The sequence below is a fragment of the Leptonychotes weddellii genome, chromosome 11, assembly GCF_054177405.1.
Source record: "Leptonychotes weddellii isolate Sample4059 chromosome 11, ASM5417740v2, whole genome shotgun sequence".
NCBI lineage: Eukaryota > Metazoa > Chordata > Mammalia > Carnivora > Phocidae > Leptonychotes > Leptonychotes weddellii.
In genome coordinates, this window is record NC_138379.1 from 61,887,301 (window position 1) to 61,902,561 (window position 15,261).

General features: G+C 41.1%; 1 protein-coding gene across 1 annotated transcript in view; it reads left to right on the forward strand.

The window, feature by feature from the left end:
- The first annotated feature begins 3,746 nt into the window (after positions 1–3,746).
- Positions 3,747–15,261, forward strand: part of FAT3 (FAT atypical cadherin 3) — a 503,865-nt gene continuing 492,350 nt past the window's right edge. The window contains exon 1 of the mRNA XM_081799014.1: positions 3,747–7,039. Within this exon, the coding sequence (XP_081655140.1) occupies positions 3,748–7,039 (3,292 nt within the window). The 5' untranslated portion in view covers position 3,747. The remainder of the gene's footprint in view (positions 7,040–15,261) is intronic.

Genomic DNA, 15,261 nt, shown 5'->3' on the forward strand with positions numbered 1-15,261 from the left:
CAAGTAGAGGTACCCTGCAGAGTCCAGGCTCGCTCAGAGAGATGGCCTTTGTAAGAGCTGTGAGCTGCCCCCAAGGTCACCCGTATTTATTCATTTATGGAAAGAAAACTCCCCATGCCCTTCTGAGTCTCAGGCTAAGATCCTCTCTCTCTCCGAGCTCACAGGGCAGGATGGGGGAGGCACAGCCAACTGCTCTGAAAAATAATGTCTCCAAGATTGATGGCTTGATGATTTCTTTGGAGATTATATCAAAAAATATTGATTATGTTACTAAGTCAGAGAAAATAGGCTCTGAGGTTGGGAACTAAGTGCTTTGTTTAAAATAATCCAGAAGCAGTAGAATAAATCAATGCGCAGAGCATCTAAAACACCGTAACTATCATATTGGCTTCACAGATAGCTTGGCTTCAGTGTGGAAAAGCATACTATTTTTTTTTTTTTTAAAAACAACTTAACAGTTGTCTTAGCATGCTAAAAAAAAGAAGGAGCCAAAATCTTATTCTAGTGTTTACTTTCAGAATTTTACAGAATTCCTCACTTTTAGCACTGATTTATTTTCTAAGTCAATGGAGAAAACTGCAGGTTTTTAAAATAGTTGGTGCCAAATAGGACTTTTTTTTTTTTTCCAAAATAAAGATGCCAAAACTTGATGACATATTTTGGTCTCAACTGAAGCTGACAAGCTTAGTCCTGCTCAGGTTTTTGGAGTTAAATCCAAATTTCTGTACACAGCAATGCTGTTCCATTTCAGTGTGGTTTGTAGTGTTTTCTATTGCATGTAAGACTCCTGACTCTGTGTTATAAGAAAAAAAATTGCGGCAGTGTATCTTGCTGAATGAAAAACTCAGCATGCAAACATTGCAACTTTCGAAGAGTTAAATCGAATGATGTTTTTTCATGTTATGACAGCATTCTGTGCTGTGAAGGATTCACCGGAAGGTCTTATAGAAGTAACTGCCCCCCGGGGCACTTAAATGTTTACTTACAGTTAACTGCTTAGAGGAGGGAGTAGCACTGGGGAGATTAACAAAGTGTCAGAAGACAAAGATCCCTGCAAAGTGATGATAAACCACAACCCTAAAATTGTTACATAACTCAAAGAAAAACTAATTCAGTTGACACGTTTCCATGTGGTATCAGCTCTGAGCCTGGGAGTCTTGAGACCTGGTATTAGTGAGTCTCTTTATCTGTATGGGTCTCAGTGTCCTCATGCATAAAGTCAGGAGATCAAACCAGATGATCTTTAAGGCTTCTTTGAGTTCATATAATTTCTTAAGTCTGTTTCTGGAAGTGAGATGTGTGTATTTTCTGGGATTTGGAAACTGAGCGTGTTAAAGGCTTCTGGGCCCCTGGTTACATCAGTACCTTGATGTCCTGTGTGTCTCCTGTGTGGGATGTGTGGTGCTGCGTGCTGGTAATAGATTGATGCACAGATGCAGCTCCTCTCTTCAGTCAGGGTTGAAAATGGGGATATGAGATGGACTAAGAAAAGTTCATTTGACAAAGTATCAGCAAAACCATGCTTGTAGGCTGTGCCCTCGGCATAGAAGGGCCAGTGGGAAATGAGGCAGAGACTGAATTTGCGTTTCCCTGGAGATGCTGGGAGTAACCCCAGTTTTCTCCGTTGAGAGGCTATCGATGGCCTCTGGTCATTCCCTGGAAGAGCATTGTCTCATTCCATTATGTTCATAGTGAACCTAAAAATCCCTCCTCTACTTTGGAGCGTTCTCAGATGATGAAATAAGAGTCTATTGAGTTATATGCGGTATTAATAAAGCTTCTGCTGGTTTATATCTGTGGTCCCTAAAGAGGGATCTGTCACTCCCATGTGTCAGCCAAGTGTGCTCCTCGAAGAGGCAGCTCTAAATGCACTGTCCCGGGGAGTTCTCCATTCGCCTGGGCAGGCTATTTGAGCCTACTACATCTGACTTACGGCTTCTCACACTTAGCATGTGAGCCGCTTCCTAAGGACGGACAGCCAAAGCAATTGCATGTGAAATTAACTCCTTTCCTTTTATAAAAAGTTATCTCATCTTTCCACTTTTCATTTGTACTGTCTATTCTGCTTATGAAATCCCTATATTAAACTGTACTCTTTCTACTTGCTACTCCCGTCTCCTGAGTTGCTTCAACAGATGACAGCAGCAAGACATATTTCATCCTCAGTTGGAACCAAGCAAATGTGTGCCCAGAAATCGGCTTTAGAGTCTTCTGTAAGGCAGAGTTGGAAAAAAGAAATGAGAAAGCCTTGAGGGGTGTGCAGAGGGCTTGGGTTCTAATCCCGACTCTGCTACTAGGAGAATGAAGTTGTCTAGTTGCATCTACTAAAAGGGTAAAATAATGTGTGCCTTGCCAACCCTGGGTATAAAAGTGTTTTATAAATTACAAAAACAATTGATAATATTTTAAGATGTTAAACTGTTGTAGGAGATTTTTCAGCTGATAGCCAGTAATTGGAACTAATTTAAAACCAGAAAGGAGATAACCACGTAGAGACACCATAAATTTATCATTTATTAATGATAAATGGTGACTAGTTCAACAGAATTAAATTATGTCATGTGTGCTTCTAGGGGCCTGAATTCTCAGCCTCATGATATTGGATTCTGTATAAATCATGGTCAGTTTTAAAGTTAGCACAACAAAAGTTGATAATGCCTTATAAGCATTTCTTTAAAAGTTATAAAGGTAACTATATAACCATTGATGAACAACGTTACTTGGAAAAATATTAGAAAATGCAAATAATCCCCCAGATCCCACAACACAGTTAATCCTTTTTAAATGTAAAATTGCACTTGTGCATTGAGATGTTTAAGTAATAATACAATCATAACCACCCATACTGTTTTATGATCTTTTTTCCACTCAGCATTATATCTTACCACATTTGAAAATGTACATTTTAAAAATAATTATTATTATTTTTTAAAGATTTTATTTATTTATTTGAGAGCGAGAATGAGAGAGAGAGAGAGCATGAGAGGGGGAGGGTCAGAGGGAGAAGCAGACTCCCTGCCAAGCAGGGAGCCCGATGCGGGACTCGATCCCGGGACTCCAGGATCATGACCTGAGCCGAAGGCAGTCGCTTAACCAACTGAGTCACCCAGGCGCCCCTAAAAATAATTATTTTTAAGGGCTGCACAGTATTTCACTTTATGAATGCACTGCAAATTATTTGATTTTCTTTTTTTCTCTTTTTTTTATTATGTTCAGTTAGCCAGCATATAGTACATTATTAGTTTTTGATGTAGTAGTCAATGAAATTATTTGATTTTCTATTGATAGGCAGCTAGTATCTTTTCAATTCTTTTGTCTTAAACTGTACCTTAAATGTACACTTGTCTAATTACTTCCACTGGGTAACAGCCTAGAAGGTAATTCTAAGTGAAAGGTAGATGCATTTTTTTAAGGCTTCTAGTACATATTTCTAAATTGACCTTCAGAATGCAAGAAATCTTGTACCAATGAACAATTCCAGCAGCAGTGTAAAAGTGTGATTTATAAAAATCAAACAATGCAAAGTTAAATCCTAGTGATTTTGAACTCCTTGCCATCTAGTATGGTGAGGTCTCTAATTTTTTTTTCTTGCATTGATGTTTTGGTAAGAAGGTTTTATAATGAAGTTTTTAAAAAGCACTGTTTCATCGCAGCGAGTTCCTACACCTTCTCCCACTTTCCCATAGGTTAATTTATCTTTTCTCTCTCTTTCTCCCCCCGCCCCTTCCAGGATGGAGGTATGATACGATGGATATAACTATGGGATACTGTGTGGGTACACGGCCTCCCCCTTCTTGCCTCATCCTCCTGCTTCTCAAGCTTCTGGCCACGGTGTCCCAGGGGCTGCCGGGGACCGGGTCCCTTGGCTTCCACTTCACGCACCCTGTGTACAATGCTACCGTGTGTGAGAACTCAGCCGCAAGGACCTACGTCCACAGCCAGGGTAGAATGGGCATCACCTTAATAGATCTGTCCTGGGATGTCAAATACAGAATTGTATCTGGAGATGAGGAAGGCTTCTTCAAAGCAGAGGAAGTCATCATTGCAGACTTCTGTTTCCTCAGAATAAGAACTAAAGGTGGCAATTCAGCCATATTGAATCGGGAGATTCAGGACAATTATTTATTGGTAGTAAAAGGTTCTGTCAGAGGAGAGGATCTGGAAGCATGGACCAAAGTGAGCATACAGGTTTTAGATATGAATGATCTGCGACCCTTGTTTTCACCCACAACGTACTCTGTTACAATAGCAGAAAGCACACCTTTAAGGACTAGTGTTGCCCAGGTGACCGCCACAGATGCCGATATCGGCTCCAATGGAGAATTCTACTACTACTTTAAAAACAAAGTTGATCTCTTTTCAGTTCACCCCACGAGTGGTGTCATCTCTTTAAGTGGGCGGTTAAATTATGATGAAAAGAATAGATACGATCTGGAGATTTTGGCTGTGGACCGGGGGATGAAACTCTACGGAAACAATGGAGTAAGCAGTACTGCGAAGCTTTATGTTCACATTGAACGTGTAAATGAACACGCTCCAACTCTCCATGTGGTCACTCACATTCCTTTCTCGCTGGACAAAGAGCCGACATACGCTGTGGTGACAGTCGATGACCTAGATGAGGGGGCCAATGGAGAGATTGAGTCTGTTTCCATTGTGGCTGGGGATCCTCTAGATCAGTTCTTCCTGGCTAAGGAAGGCAGGTGGATGAATGAGTACAAGATTAAGGAGAGAAAGAAGGTCGACTGGGGGAGCTTTCCTTATGGCTACAACCTCACTCTTCAAGCAAAAGACAAGGGGTCACCTCAGAAATTTTCAGCAGCAAAGATCATCCACATTGCCAACCCCCAAAAAGACACCGTCCCAGTTAGATTTGAAAAAGAAATGTATGATGTGAGCATTAGTGAATTCTCCCCTCCTGGTGTCGTGGTTGCTATAGTAAAATTAAGTCCTGAACCGCTTGATGTGGAATACAAATTATCTCCTGGTGAGGACGCACAGTACTTCAAAATTAATCCTCGGTCAGGTCTGATTGTCACAGCACAGCCACTGAATACTATTAAGAAGGAGGTTTATAAGCTGGGAGTGACAAACAAGGAAGGAGATTTGAAAGCACAAGTCACCGTTGGCATAGAAGATGCGAATGACCACACCCCAGAATTTCAGCAGCCGGTGTATGATGCTTTTGTGAATGAAAGTGTCCCAGTGGGCACAAGTGTTCTGATGGTTTCGGCTTCTGATAAGGATAAAGGAGAAAATGGGTACATCACCTATAGTATTGCCAGTCTGAATTTGTTACCATTTGCCATTAACCAGTTTACAGGTGTTCTTAGCACAACTGAAGAATTGGATTTTGAATCCTCCCCAGAAACTTATAGGTTCATCGTAAGAGCCTCCGACTGGGGTTCGCCATACCGCCATGAAAGTGAAGTAAATGTGACTATTCGAATAGGAAATGTCAATGACAACAGCCCTCTCTTTGAGAAAGTGGCTTGCCAGGGAGTTATTTCCTATGACTTTCCAGTTGGGGGTCACATCACAGCTGTCTCAGCAATTGATATTGATGAACTTGAACTTGTAAAGTACAAAATCATCTCTGGAAATGAACTCGGTTTCTTTTATTTAAACCCAGACTCCGGTATTTTACAGCTTAAAAAGTCATTGATGAATTCTGGTATCAAAAATGGTAATTTTGCCCTCAGGATTACAGCAACCGATGGAGAGAATTTTGCAGACCCCATGTCTGTTAACATTTCAGTTCTACATGGGAAGGTGTCTTCAAAGAGCTTCAGTTGCAGAGAAACTCGTGTGGCTCAAAAGCTGGCAGAGAAACTACTCATTAAGGCAAAAGCAAATGGGAAACTGAACCTGGAAGATGGATTTCTTGACTTTTATTCAGTTAATAGGCAAGGACCACATTTTGACAAGTCATTTCCTTCTGATGTGGCTGTGAAGGAGAATCTGCCCGTTGGGGCCAACATCCTGAAGATTAAAGCCTATGATGCCGACTCTGGCTTCAATGGAAAGGTGCTGTTTACAATATCTGATGGGAATATGGACAGTTGCTTTAATATCGATATGGAGACAGGGCAACTTAAAGTCCTTCTGCCAATGGACCGAGAGCACACGGACCTCTATCTCCTTAATATCACCATCTACGACTTAGGTAATCCACAAAAATCTTCATGGAGGTTGCTGACCATCAATGTGGAGGATGCTAATGACAACAGCCCAATTTTTCTCCAAGACAGTTACTCAGTTAACATTCTCGAAAGTTCAAGTATTGGCACTGAGATAATTCAAGTGGAAGCCAGAGACAAAGACTTGGGTTCTAACGGTGAAGTGACTTACTCAGTGTTGACGGATACGCAGCAGTTTGCTATCAACAGCTCAACTGGAATCGTCTATGTAGCCGACCAATTGGACCGGGAATCTAAAGCGAACTACTCTTTAAAAATAGAAGCCAGAGACAAGGCAGAGAGTGGCCATCAGCTGTTTTCGGTTGTCACTCTTAAGGTTTTCTTGGATGATGTCAATGACTGTTCCCCGGCTTTCATTCCCAGTAGCTACAGTGTGAAGGTTCTTGAAGATCTCCCCATTGGCACTGTCATTGCTTGGCTGGAGACCCATGATCCGGATCTTGGGCTAGGGGGTCAAGTGCGCTATTCTTTGGTCAATGACTATAATGGGAGATTTGAAATAGATAAAGCAAGTGGTGCCATTCGCTTGAGCAAAGAACTGGACTATGAAAAGCAGCAGTTCTATAACCTCACGGTTCGGGCCAAAGACAAAGGGCGACCAGTGTCTCTGTCATCTGTTTCCTTTGTTGAAGTGGAGGTGGTGGATGTCAACGAAAACCTCCATACTCCCTACTTCCCAGACTTTGCTGTTGTTGGGTCTGTAAAAGAAAACTCACGCATCGGAACAAGTGTACTGCAAGTGGCTGCCCAAGATGACGACTCTGGGAGGGATGGAGAGATCCAGTACTCCATCAGGGACGGCAGTGGTCTCGGAAGATTCAACATAGATGACGAGAGCGGTAAGTTCACTAGTTTGTGCCAGAAGTGTTGTGTCCCATCTCCCAAATTGTAACATTGGAGAAGAAAAGGAATCTTCTCCCACTGAAATAGAATGACAGATGAGTTTGCATTTGGTGCAGAGATGACTCAAGTGAAAGCATTATGTCAGAACGCATTGGTTTGTAAGAAGATGTGTTAGACTGTGGTTCTCACCATGGTTTTCAACGGGAGTCCTGTTTCCTGGTTTTTGTTTTTCTTGTTCAGCACTATTACCAGGTTATCTTTTGATAAGCATAAGTAATTTTCACCTCTGTTGATTACACTTCTGACCTTCACAAAGTTAAGGGCCCTGATAAAGTAAATTACATTTGAATTGGCTTTAAATTAGAAGTGTGAAATGGATTTTCAAATGGGTCTTACACACCAATCTTTCCCTTTCCAGCAAAGCTTTGCTGAAGTGGTTTTGCAGCAGTTGCTTGGCCTTTCATGTTTCACAGGCACATCTGGCCTTTGAACGACAGGGATTTGCACTGGAGATACTCAGTTAATATATGGCAGTGTTGTCATGAGAGGCTGGAGGGGGCATGTTGTGGATTGTACTCATAAAAAATAGATTTTAAGATTTTATTTATAAGAACTGATTGTTTTATAGAAACATTTTAAAATGTGGGGCAAAATTGCCCCAGTATTTTCATTGTCCCTCGCCTATTTATTTACTTTTGATCATAGATACAGACACACACACACACGCACACACATTTTTCTATTCTTGTTATTTATTTTAAACGGACATGTGCCTATGTGTGTGTTGTGTTCTTTGATTAACACTGTGCATTTTCTATAGATTGTAGTCATCTCAACACGGGCTGTGTCTTCTTTACTCTGAAGTAGATAGTTATATTAGCTGTTCACAGTTTTCAAGGTACATTTATATGTATTAACTCATTTTCTGCAACACAGGGTGCTTTGTTCCCAGTGATGATAATGATTATTAAAACAGGTAGTGGGGGGGTATTATTATAGTGGTGGAAAAAGGGCTTGAGAAATTGTATTAACTACTGGATGGAAGTTACAAAACTGTATGTACCATCACAAATTTACACTGTAGTTTTTATATACACGTGCCTTAATTATGGCCAGTGTAAATTGTAAAATTGGTCTCCATAGCCATAATGAAGGAAAAGATAAATGTCAAGGATCTGATTTGGCCACACACTCTATTTTATTATGTATCATTTTTCATTCAACTGGAGTATATTTTCATCTTTGAAATACAGAATGAGAAGGGGAGTATGTTTACTGAGTGTCTACTCTGTGCTAATACTTTGTTACCGCTAATGACCTCATGCAATACTTAAGGTGGGCACTACACTTATAGTAGGGTCTTGTTTAATGATCCCAACTGCCCCAGGAGGTAGAACTAATAATCATCAAGTCGTGAACTGATACGCAGAGAAGATAGATAACTTGGAGCCTCGTTTCAAGCTCAGCTCAAAGTAACTGCAGTATAGTATGCTATCTCCCACCTAAAGACACATATGGGCTTCCTCATGTTTCCAGATACACTTGAATTTGGTGTTGATCTAAAATCTATTAGGCAATAAGTGTTAAACAGTTTTCAAAGCCCTTACAGTCCATTGACTGATGGCACTGGCCATTAGTCACCCTTCCTTTTTCCTCCTCATCTCATTGTTCATGGCTCTCCAGTGAGAGAAGCTTCTCGGGACTCGGGTGGATGTGGGTAAGGTAGGCCAAACAGGAAGGTGTCAGATGGACTCATTAGCCACTGCTACGTAGAGGACTGCATCAGCCACATTGAGTTGGTTTTATTTGGAAGTTTCATGTTGGTGTAGCTTGGTGCAGGAAAGAGCAGGAACAACCAGTGAAAGTGGCCTAGATTTTCCTTATTTGTACCATGGTATTTTGTTCTCATCTTGGGTGTGATTTCAGAAAATGTGTGTATAGTTTCATCTGATGATATAGCTTCTGTTATAATTCTTGACTCCAAGAGTTTGATATCCTCTGCCTCTGTTGAAAAAAAAAACAAAACAAAAACCAAAACTCACTGCTTTGACTTTGTTCTGTTAGATTCTGGACTGTATAAAATAAATTTTGCCGTGGATGATAATAACGCCACTTACATTTTGACATTGCTTTGTGGCTTAAAATGCTCATTCTGATAAACATTAACTCTTTTAGGTTAAAGCATAGCTGAGTGAGTTGTGTGAGGTCACATACCCACTGGAGGACATAGATGTATCTAGAACCCACCTGTCTCCTCTGTTTTAACCTGCTGCCCCTTTCTTTGCACTTACTACACATTCTGATTTACTTCCCCAGAGGATTTTTACTTTTTAAAACTGTAGTAGCAATTTTTTTACCCTCTTTACATATCATTTTTACCTTCTCTTAGAAAGCAAAACTGGGGGCGCCTGGGTGGCTCAGCCGTTAAGCGTCTACCTTTGGCTCAGGTCATGATCCCAGGGTCCTGGGATCGAGCCCCGCATCGGGCTCCCTGCTCCGCGGGAAGCCTGCTTCTCCCTCTCCCACTTCCCCTGCTTGTGTTTCCTCTCTCGCTGTGTCTCTGTCTGTCAAATAAATAAATAAAATCTTTAAAAAAAAAAAAAAGAAAGCAAAACTGTTTTTCTCTAGGTACATTGTAGGACTGGAGGTTGACATTTTTTATGAAGTTCAGAATTTCCATATAATAATATCCTGAACCATCCGACTTCCTCCCCTCTTGTCTTCTGTATATTTTAATTTGCAAGCCCAGAAAACTGGTGAGGAATGATCGCCAGGACTTGTGCCAGCCGGATGCTGGGGTTGAGGAGAATTTTGGCAAATGTATGTCCAACAGGAGAAGCCATCACCATGGTGCTGTCGGGCTTGCATTACTGTGGCAGTGTCCATCAGCTCTTTGCCTCCAAGTGCTGCAAATCATGGCTCGATCTGCTGGCAGAATGAATGGCTCTTTAGCCCTGCAGCCGTTGCTGAGTCTCAAGTCCAGACTCTGCTGTCGTCATGTGGTCCTTTGGCATAGGATGGACTCAACTTGTTTGGTTTTTTTTTTGTCTTTCAAGAACCTTTAAGTCAGCTGCCAAAGATTATTTAATGGCTTGCATTGTCTAGTGGTTCTCAAACTTAGGAGAGCTCATGAATCGCTGGAGAGTTTGTTAACAAATGCAGATTCCTGGGCCCTTTCCCCAAAGATTCTGAGTCACTAGGTGTGGGGTAGGAGCCCCAGGGGGATCTTCATTTAAGCCCTCCAAGCTTTCCTTCTATATGGGGCTCGGAAACACCAGCCTGAATCTTACTTGGGCTCCTTAGAGAATGCCTACCAGATTATATCTTTTCTGTAAAGTCCTTTTCCTTATTCTTTTGAAAGGCAGGAAATGGAGCTCGTATTTTATAAATTTCTTTTCTAGTCAGGTTTTACTATCCAAATAAATCTTCTATTATTCATTGGTGGTGATAGTTTTCTGAATGCCTTCCCGATGGATCAAAAATCTCTTTCTGTGCTTCAGTAATTGCCGTGCTCCTGTTTTGTGAAGCTGCTTATACTGGGAGTAGTCAATCCATTTAGCAGTTTTTATGTTCTTGATTTTTTGCAGGGGAGGGTGCTCAGCGAATAAAACCTTACCTTTGAAAATTTTTTTTACCATGCATAGGCATTTAATAAATGTTTAATAATGTTCACAGTAAATGGATTAACTGGGAGGCCCCCAGCTACAGTGGATTTGATCACAATTTAAATTACTAGTCTGGAAGATGCAATTTAATCATTTTTCCTTCACAAAGAATGCATTCTTATTCTCTGACACAACAGGAATTCATATTCTTGACTACTCAGAAGTTTTAGAAGGTTTAGAAAGAGCAGGTTGTATTTTTTTAAACTGTGATTTTCTGTTAGATTCTTTTGTAGGCTGCAAACTTGAGCAATGATTTCATTGTTTTATTTACCTGAAGTTAAAGAAATATTTTAATTGGGATAAACGGCTTCTCATTCAGCAAATGCATCGTGGATAATTGGGAAGGTATTTTGGCTATCCATTACTGCTAATTATATTATTTCTTTCATTTACCAAGTATCTGTCTTGTGCCAGGCACTGTGCTAGGTGCTTGGGGGGTGCTGTTTCTGATTGTCACAGGAATTCCAGCAAGGTAGGGTTTCCTGAGGCTTGTTCAATCAGGGTCACACATCTGGGAGTTGTCAGAGCTGGGACTGGGACTGAGTGCAGTAGACTCCAAATCTCACGTGAGCTCCCTGCCTTTGCCACCCTAGCATGCCTTAGTAACTTTGTTGAGTGTGTGTGGTATTTCTGCATAACAGACAACTACAAAATCTCAGGGGTTTATGGAAAGTTTTTCTCCTTGCTCTGAAGTCGGGGGCAACAGTCGAAGATGCAACTGTGGTTTGAATTATAGCCTGCCCCACAGGCCTAGCCATTCCAGGACCCAGGCTGAAGGAGTATCCACTGTCTGGGACATGATACTGTTCTCACTGTAGAGGTCAGAAGCTCCGGAGGGCTGATGGAAGTGTGTGGTACCTCTTAAAGCCCCTGCTCAGACCTGGCCCACGTTCTGTTAGCCGAAGCGGGCCATGGGACCAAGCTCTACATTGAGGTGGGGCAGAGAATATTTCTCTTGTGGAGGGATGGCGAGGAGTGAATAATTCCCACATATTAATACAGCCTGGCAGAGCATACATTCATATTTACCTTTCTTTAAATTGAAGCTGCAGCAGGCATTTCTCCAGCATATGCGAGCCTAGAATGCTCTCTTTATTCCAAATGTTTCTCACCACCGTATCATCATCTAAGGTTAATTGTGCGCTCCCTGTGTGCAGGGCCAGGGCCGGGCACTAGTGATCAGAGAGCTGCAGGTGTAAGACTTAGCCTTCCACGGTGGGAAGTTTCCTGGGCCATCCGAGCGGTCAGAGGCAGCTGCAGGTGGTGATGCTGGTGGCAGTGATGGCCATGGTTACCATTCACCGAGCGCTGTCTGTGTGCCAATTTCTGTGCGAAATGTTTTCTACCCATGTCTGATTCTGGCGTCGCACGAGGTGGGCACAGTTGTGTCCTTTTTTTCCCACACATCTGGTGTCTTAAGAGAGAGAGCTCACATGCACAACACATGTGCATTTATATTTACCTTTCTATAAATTGAAGCTGCAGGCGGCATTTCTCCAACACATGTAAGCAGAGGATGCTCTCTTTATTCCAAATGTTTTGGTATGACCGGCAAAGGCTTAGGAGACCTACAGTACATTTGGGTTCACACAGACACCCAAAAGAGGCATCTCACACTTACTAAACACTGTAAAGCTAATTATTATTTTCAGTGAACATGCTGTTCCAACAATAAATGAATGTAACTTTATAATTGTGTTCAGTATCTGTGCTAGCTCTCTCCCATTTACCTCTCCAGATCCATTTTCCACCCTTCTTTCTGCTTTGTGTCCAGATGCCTGAGTTCCTTGGCCTGTGGGCTCCTTTATTCCCTGACATCTGTCAGTTCTGCCACTGAGAATGTAGAGAAGAGAATTAGGTCAGGGTATTTATCCTTTTGATTCTTTCCATACTGGTTACTGTGGTCTGGCTGAATCCTCTTAGGGATAGAAACAGTTCTCCACTGTTACCAACTCTGGAGTACTGCATCGTTTTCTCTAAACCCTGTCCACACCTTTGTAAATAGTCTGTTTATTACATGCTTCTCAGTGACCCAGTTGGGAGTGTGCCGTCTCTTCTCTGTCAGGACCCTGACTGATAAAATATTTTTTATGGGAATATTTCTAAAACAGATTTTAAGTTTAAAAATATTTGTAAGGCTGATGTTTTCCAGCAAATCCTATTAACTCCATTTCTGTGGTGCTGTCCTATGTGTTGGCACATTCCACCAGAGTCTGGGAGAAAGAGTAAAGAGATCATAATTATCCATTGCTTTCATTTTGCAAGGAAAGAAAGTGAAACCAAGGGACTTTGTGTCTCTATCTAGTGTATACTTTCCATGTATGGTCTACAATGAGAAGACAATTTTTGCCTTGCTGAAGACCCTTTCCCACCAGACATGGGAAGAAGAGGGATTTGGCTGGATGGTGTGGTACCAGGATCTTTCAAGCTCTCAGATGTTGTGATGCTCTACCTTGATCTTCTACAGGGAGAAGGACACATTTCAGCTGGTGGCCAAGGAAAGAATGAAGTCCTACAACTGACTAGCTTTTATTTAGTTAGTTCAACTGAAGAGTTGTTTACTAGTGCTAGTGCTGAGTCCAGTACTCTTTTATTTGTAGTCTCTAATCATTGGAGGGTCAAGAGGGGGCAATGAAAACTAGGCACAGGAAAATCTGTGTTGTGAGAAAAATGAAGAGCTTTCTGTCATTGCAGAAACTGTTAGTGCTAACCCAGGTATTTAAAGGGGTGGGTGATTCCCATAGCAGCACATCTCTTATATAATGTAATAATGTACAAGCTTCCTTTTTCTTATATTCAGAGATGCCAGAAATCCTATTTTATCTTATGGATGGCTGTTAATCATTCCAGCTTCTTTTCCCCAAACTTGCCTCTTAACTCCTCTTTGACAAGCTGAGGAGTAAGACAGATGGTTTTTGGCGGCTTTGGTGCAATTCCTGACAATTCCAGACTAAAAGGCGTTCTCCATCCTCATTCTTTTTCAAGGCGATACTTTTACCTCCCCCTATCTAAGTCAAAAGAGACTCATTGGATTTTGGCCCACGCTTGCCCTTAAAATTTGCGCTTGGGACCAGAAGAATGAAGTTATGATCAAGTGACAGCAGAAATTTTTCTTGGCTCTGGATTTTTAACCTTAGCTCTAGACTTTGGATCATAATTATTTAAGGGAAAAATAATGTTTCCCAGAGGAGCCCTGAGCACTGCACAACATTCGGATGAACTTAGTAGTTATCATGTAAGCCAGGTGGGAGAGACGATTAGAAGCTTCTGGAAAATAATGAACAGCGTGCTTTTATGACTCTTTTCAGCAGGTACCTTCTTCTTGACCTTTTCTTAACTGTTGGCTGAAGGCACTTTAGGTTTTAGTAGAGGATTGTTGGCCCAAATCTATAATTATGTCTGCATTGTGTATCAAGTTTGAGCTGCTATTATCCCTGTGCAACTAGTAAATGATAAAAATAATGACCACCATGAAGAGGAAGTACAAATAGTGTGGCAAGCCAACAACCTGAAAACTTGTGTGGTTCTTTTCTCTGAAGTCCGTCTTCCTTTTATATCAATAAGGGAAGTTTTCAGTGGCTGACCTGGCCCTTCGTGTCAGGGTCCCCAGTGCCGAGTGATACTGAATTGGTTTTATTTCTTCGGTTAACAGAGAGTAAAACCTCAGAGGTCCAGTAAGCAGAGGTTACAAAGACTATCAGATGATTACTTCATCTATTAGTGGTTCTGATTTCAGATAGGTTGCATCTTATTTCAATCTTCTAAAAAATGTTTTTTGCAGGTGTTTTGTGTGCACGTTGAAGGATACTGTCATTTATCGTTACATTTGGAAGAATTGTAGGGTTCGATAAATATTTATGTGATGCCACTGCATTCACAATGTTTCATTGAAAAGAAAATGAAATGAAAATGAAAATGGGCTGTAGTCTGTATTTTTAGCTTGCTGGTTTTTATGAAAGCATGTCTTATTGACAGAATCTACAAAGAGTTGTGTGTAGGATTCAATTCAATTTATATTAAATTCTGGGCACCGGTATACGAATTATTGAATACAATAGGAGTCTCCAATTGTCTCTTTGGATGTTGGAGGCTTTAGTGGCTCCTCTAGGGCCACTCTTTGTGATTAAATTCACATTTTCATTTGCATAACATAGTTAATATTCTCATTGCTTTTAAAAAGCAGTATGCTGGTGAGAATAATACTGAACTAAAATAACATATTGAATATGAAATGTCTTGGGTCAAAAAGTGAATAAAAGTTGAAGGAATTAAGCTGAAAAATTGAGGTGTCTCACACACACACACACACACACACATACTAAAAGATATTATGGTGAAAACATAATGTGGTTTACCCCCAAGATCTTATAAAATAGAGCTTAAACAATTTTCATAGTTTTTTCTCCACTTGCTTCCTAAAAAGTCTGCCTCCTCTCCCTCTGTTTCCCTTCTTCCTTTTTTCTTGTCACCTCTTTCTTCCCTCATTCCCACATTTGCTGTTCACTGATTCCCTGTAGGCAGGGTACTTTGCACTAAAAAGGATGCACAGATGA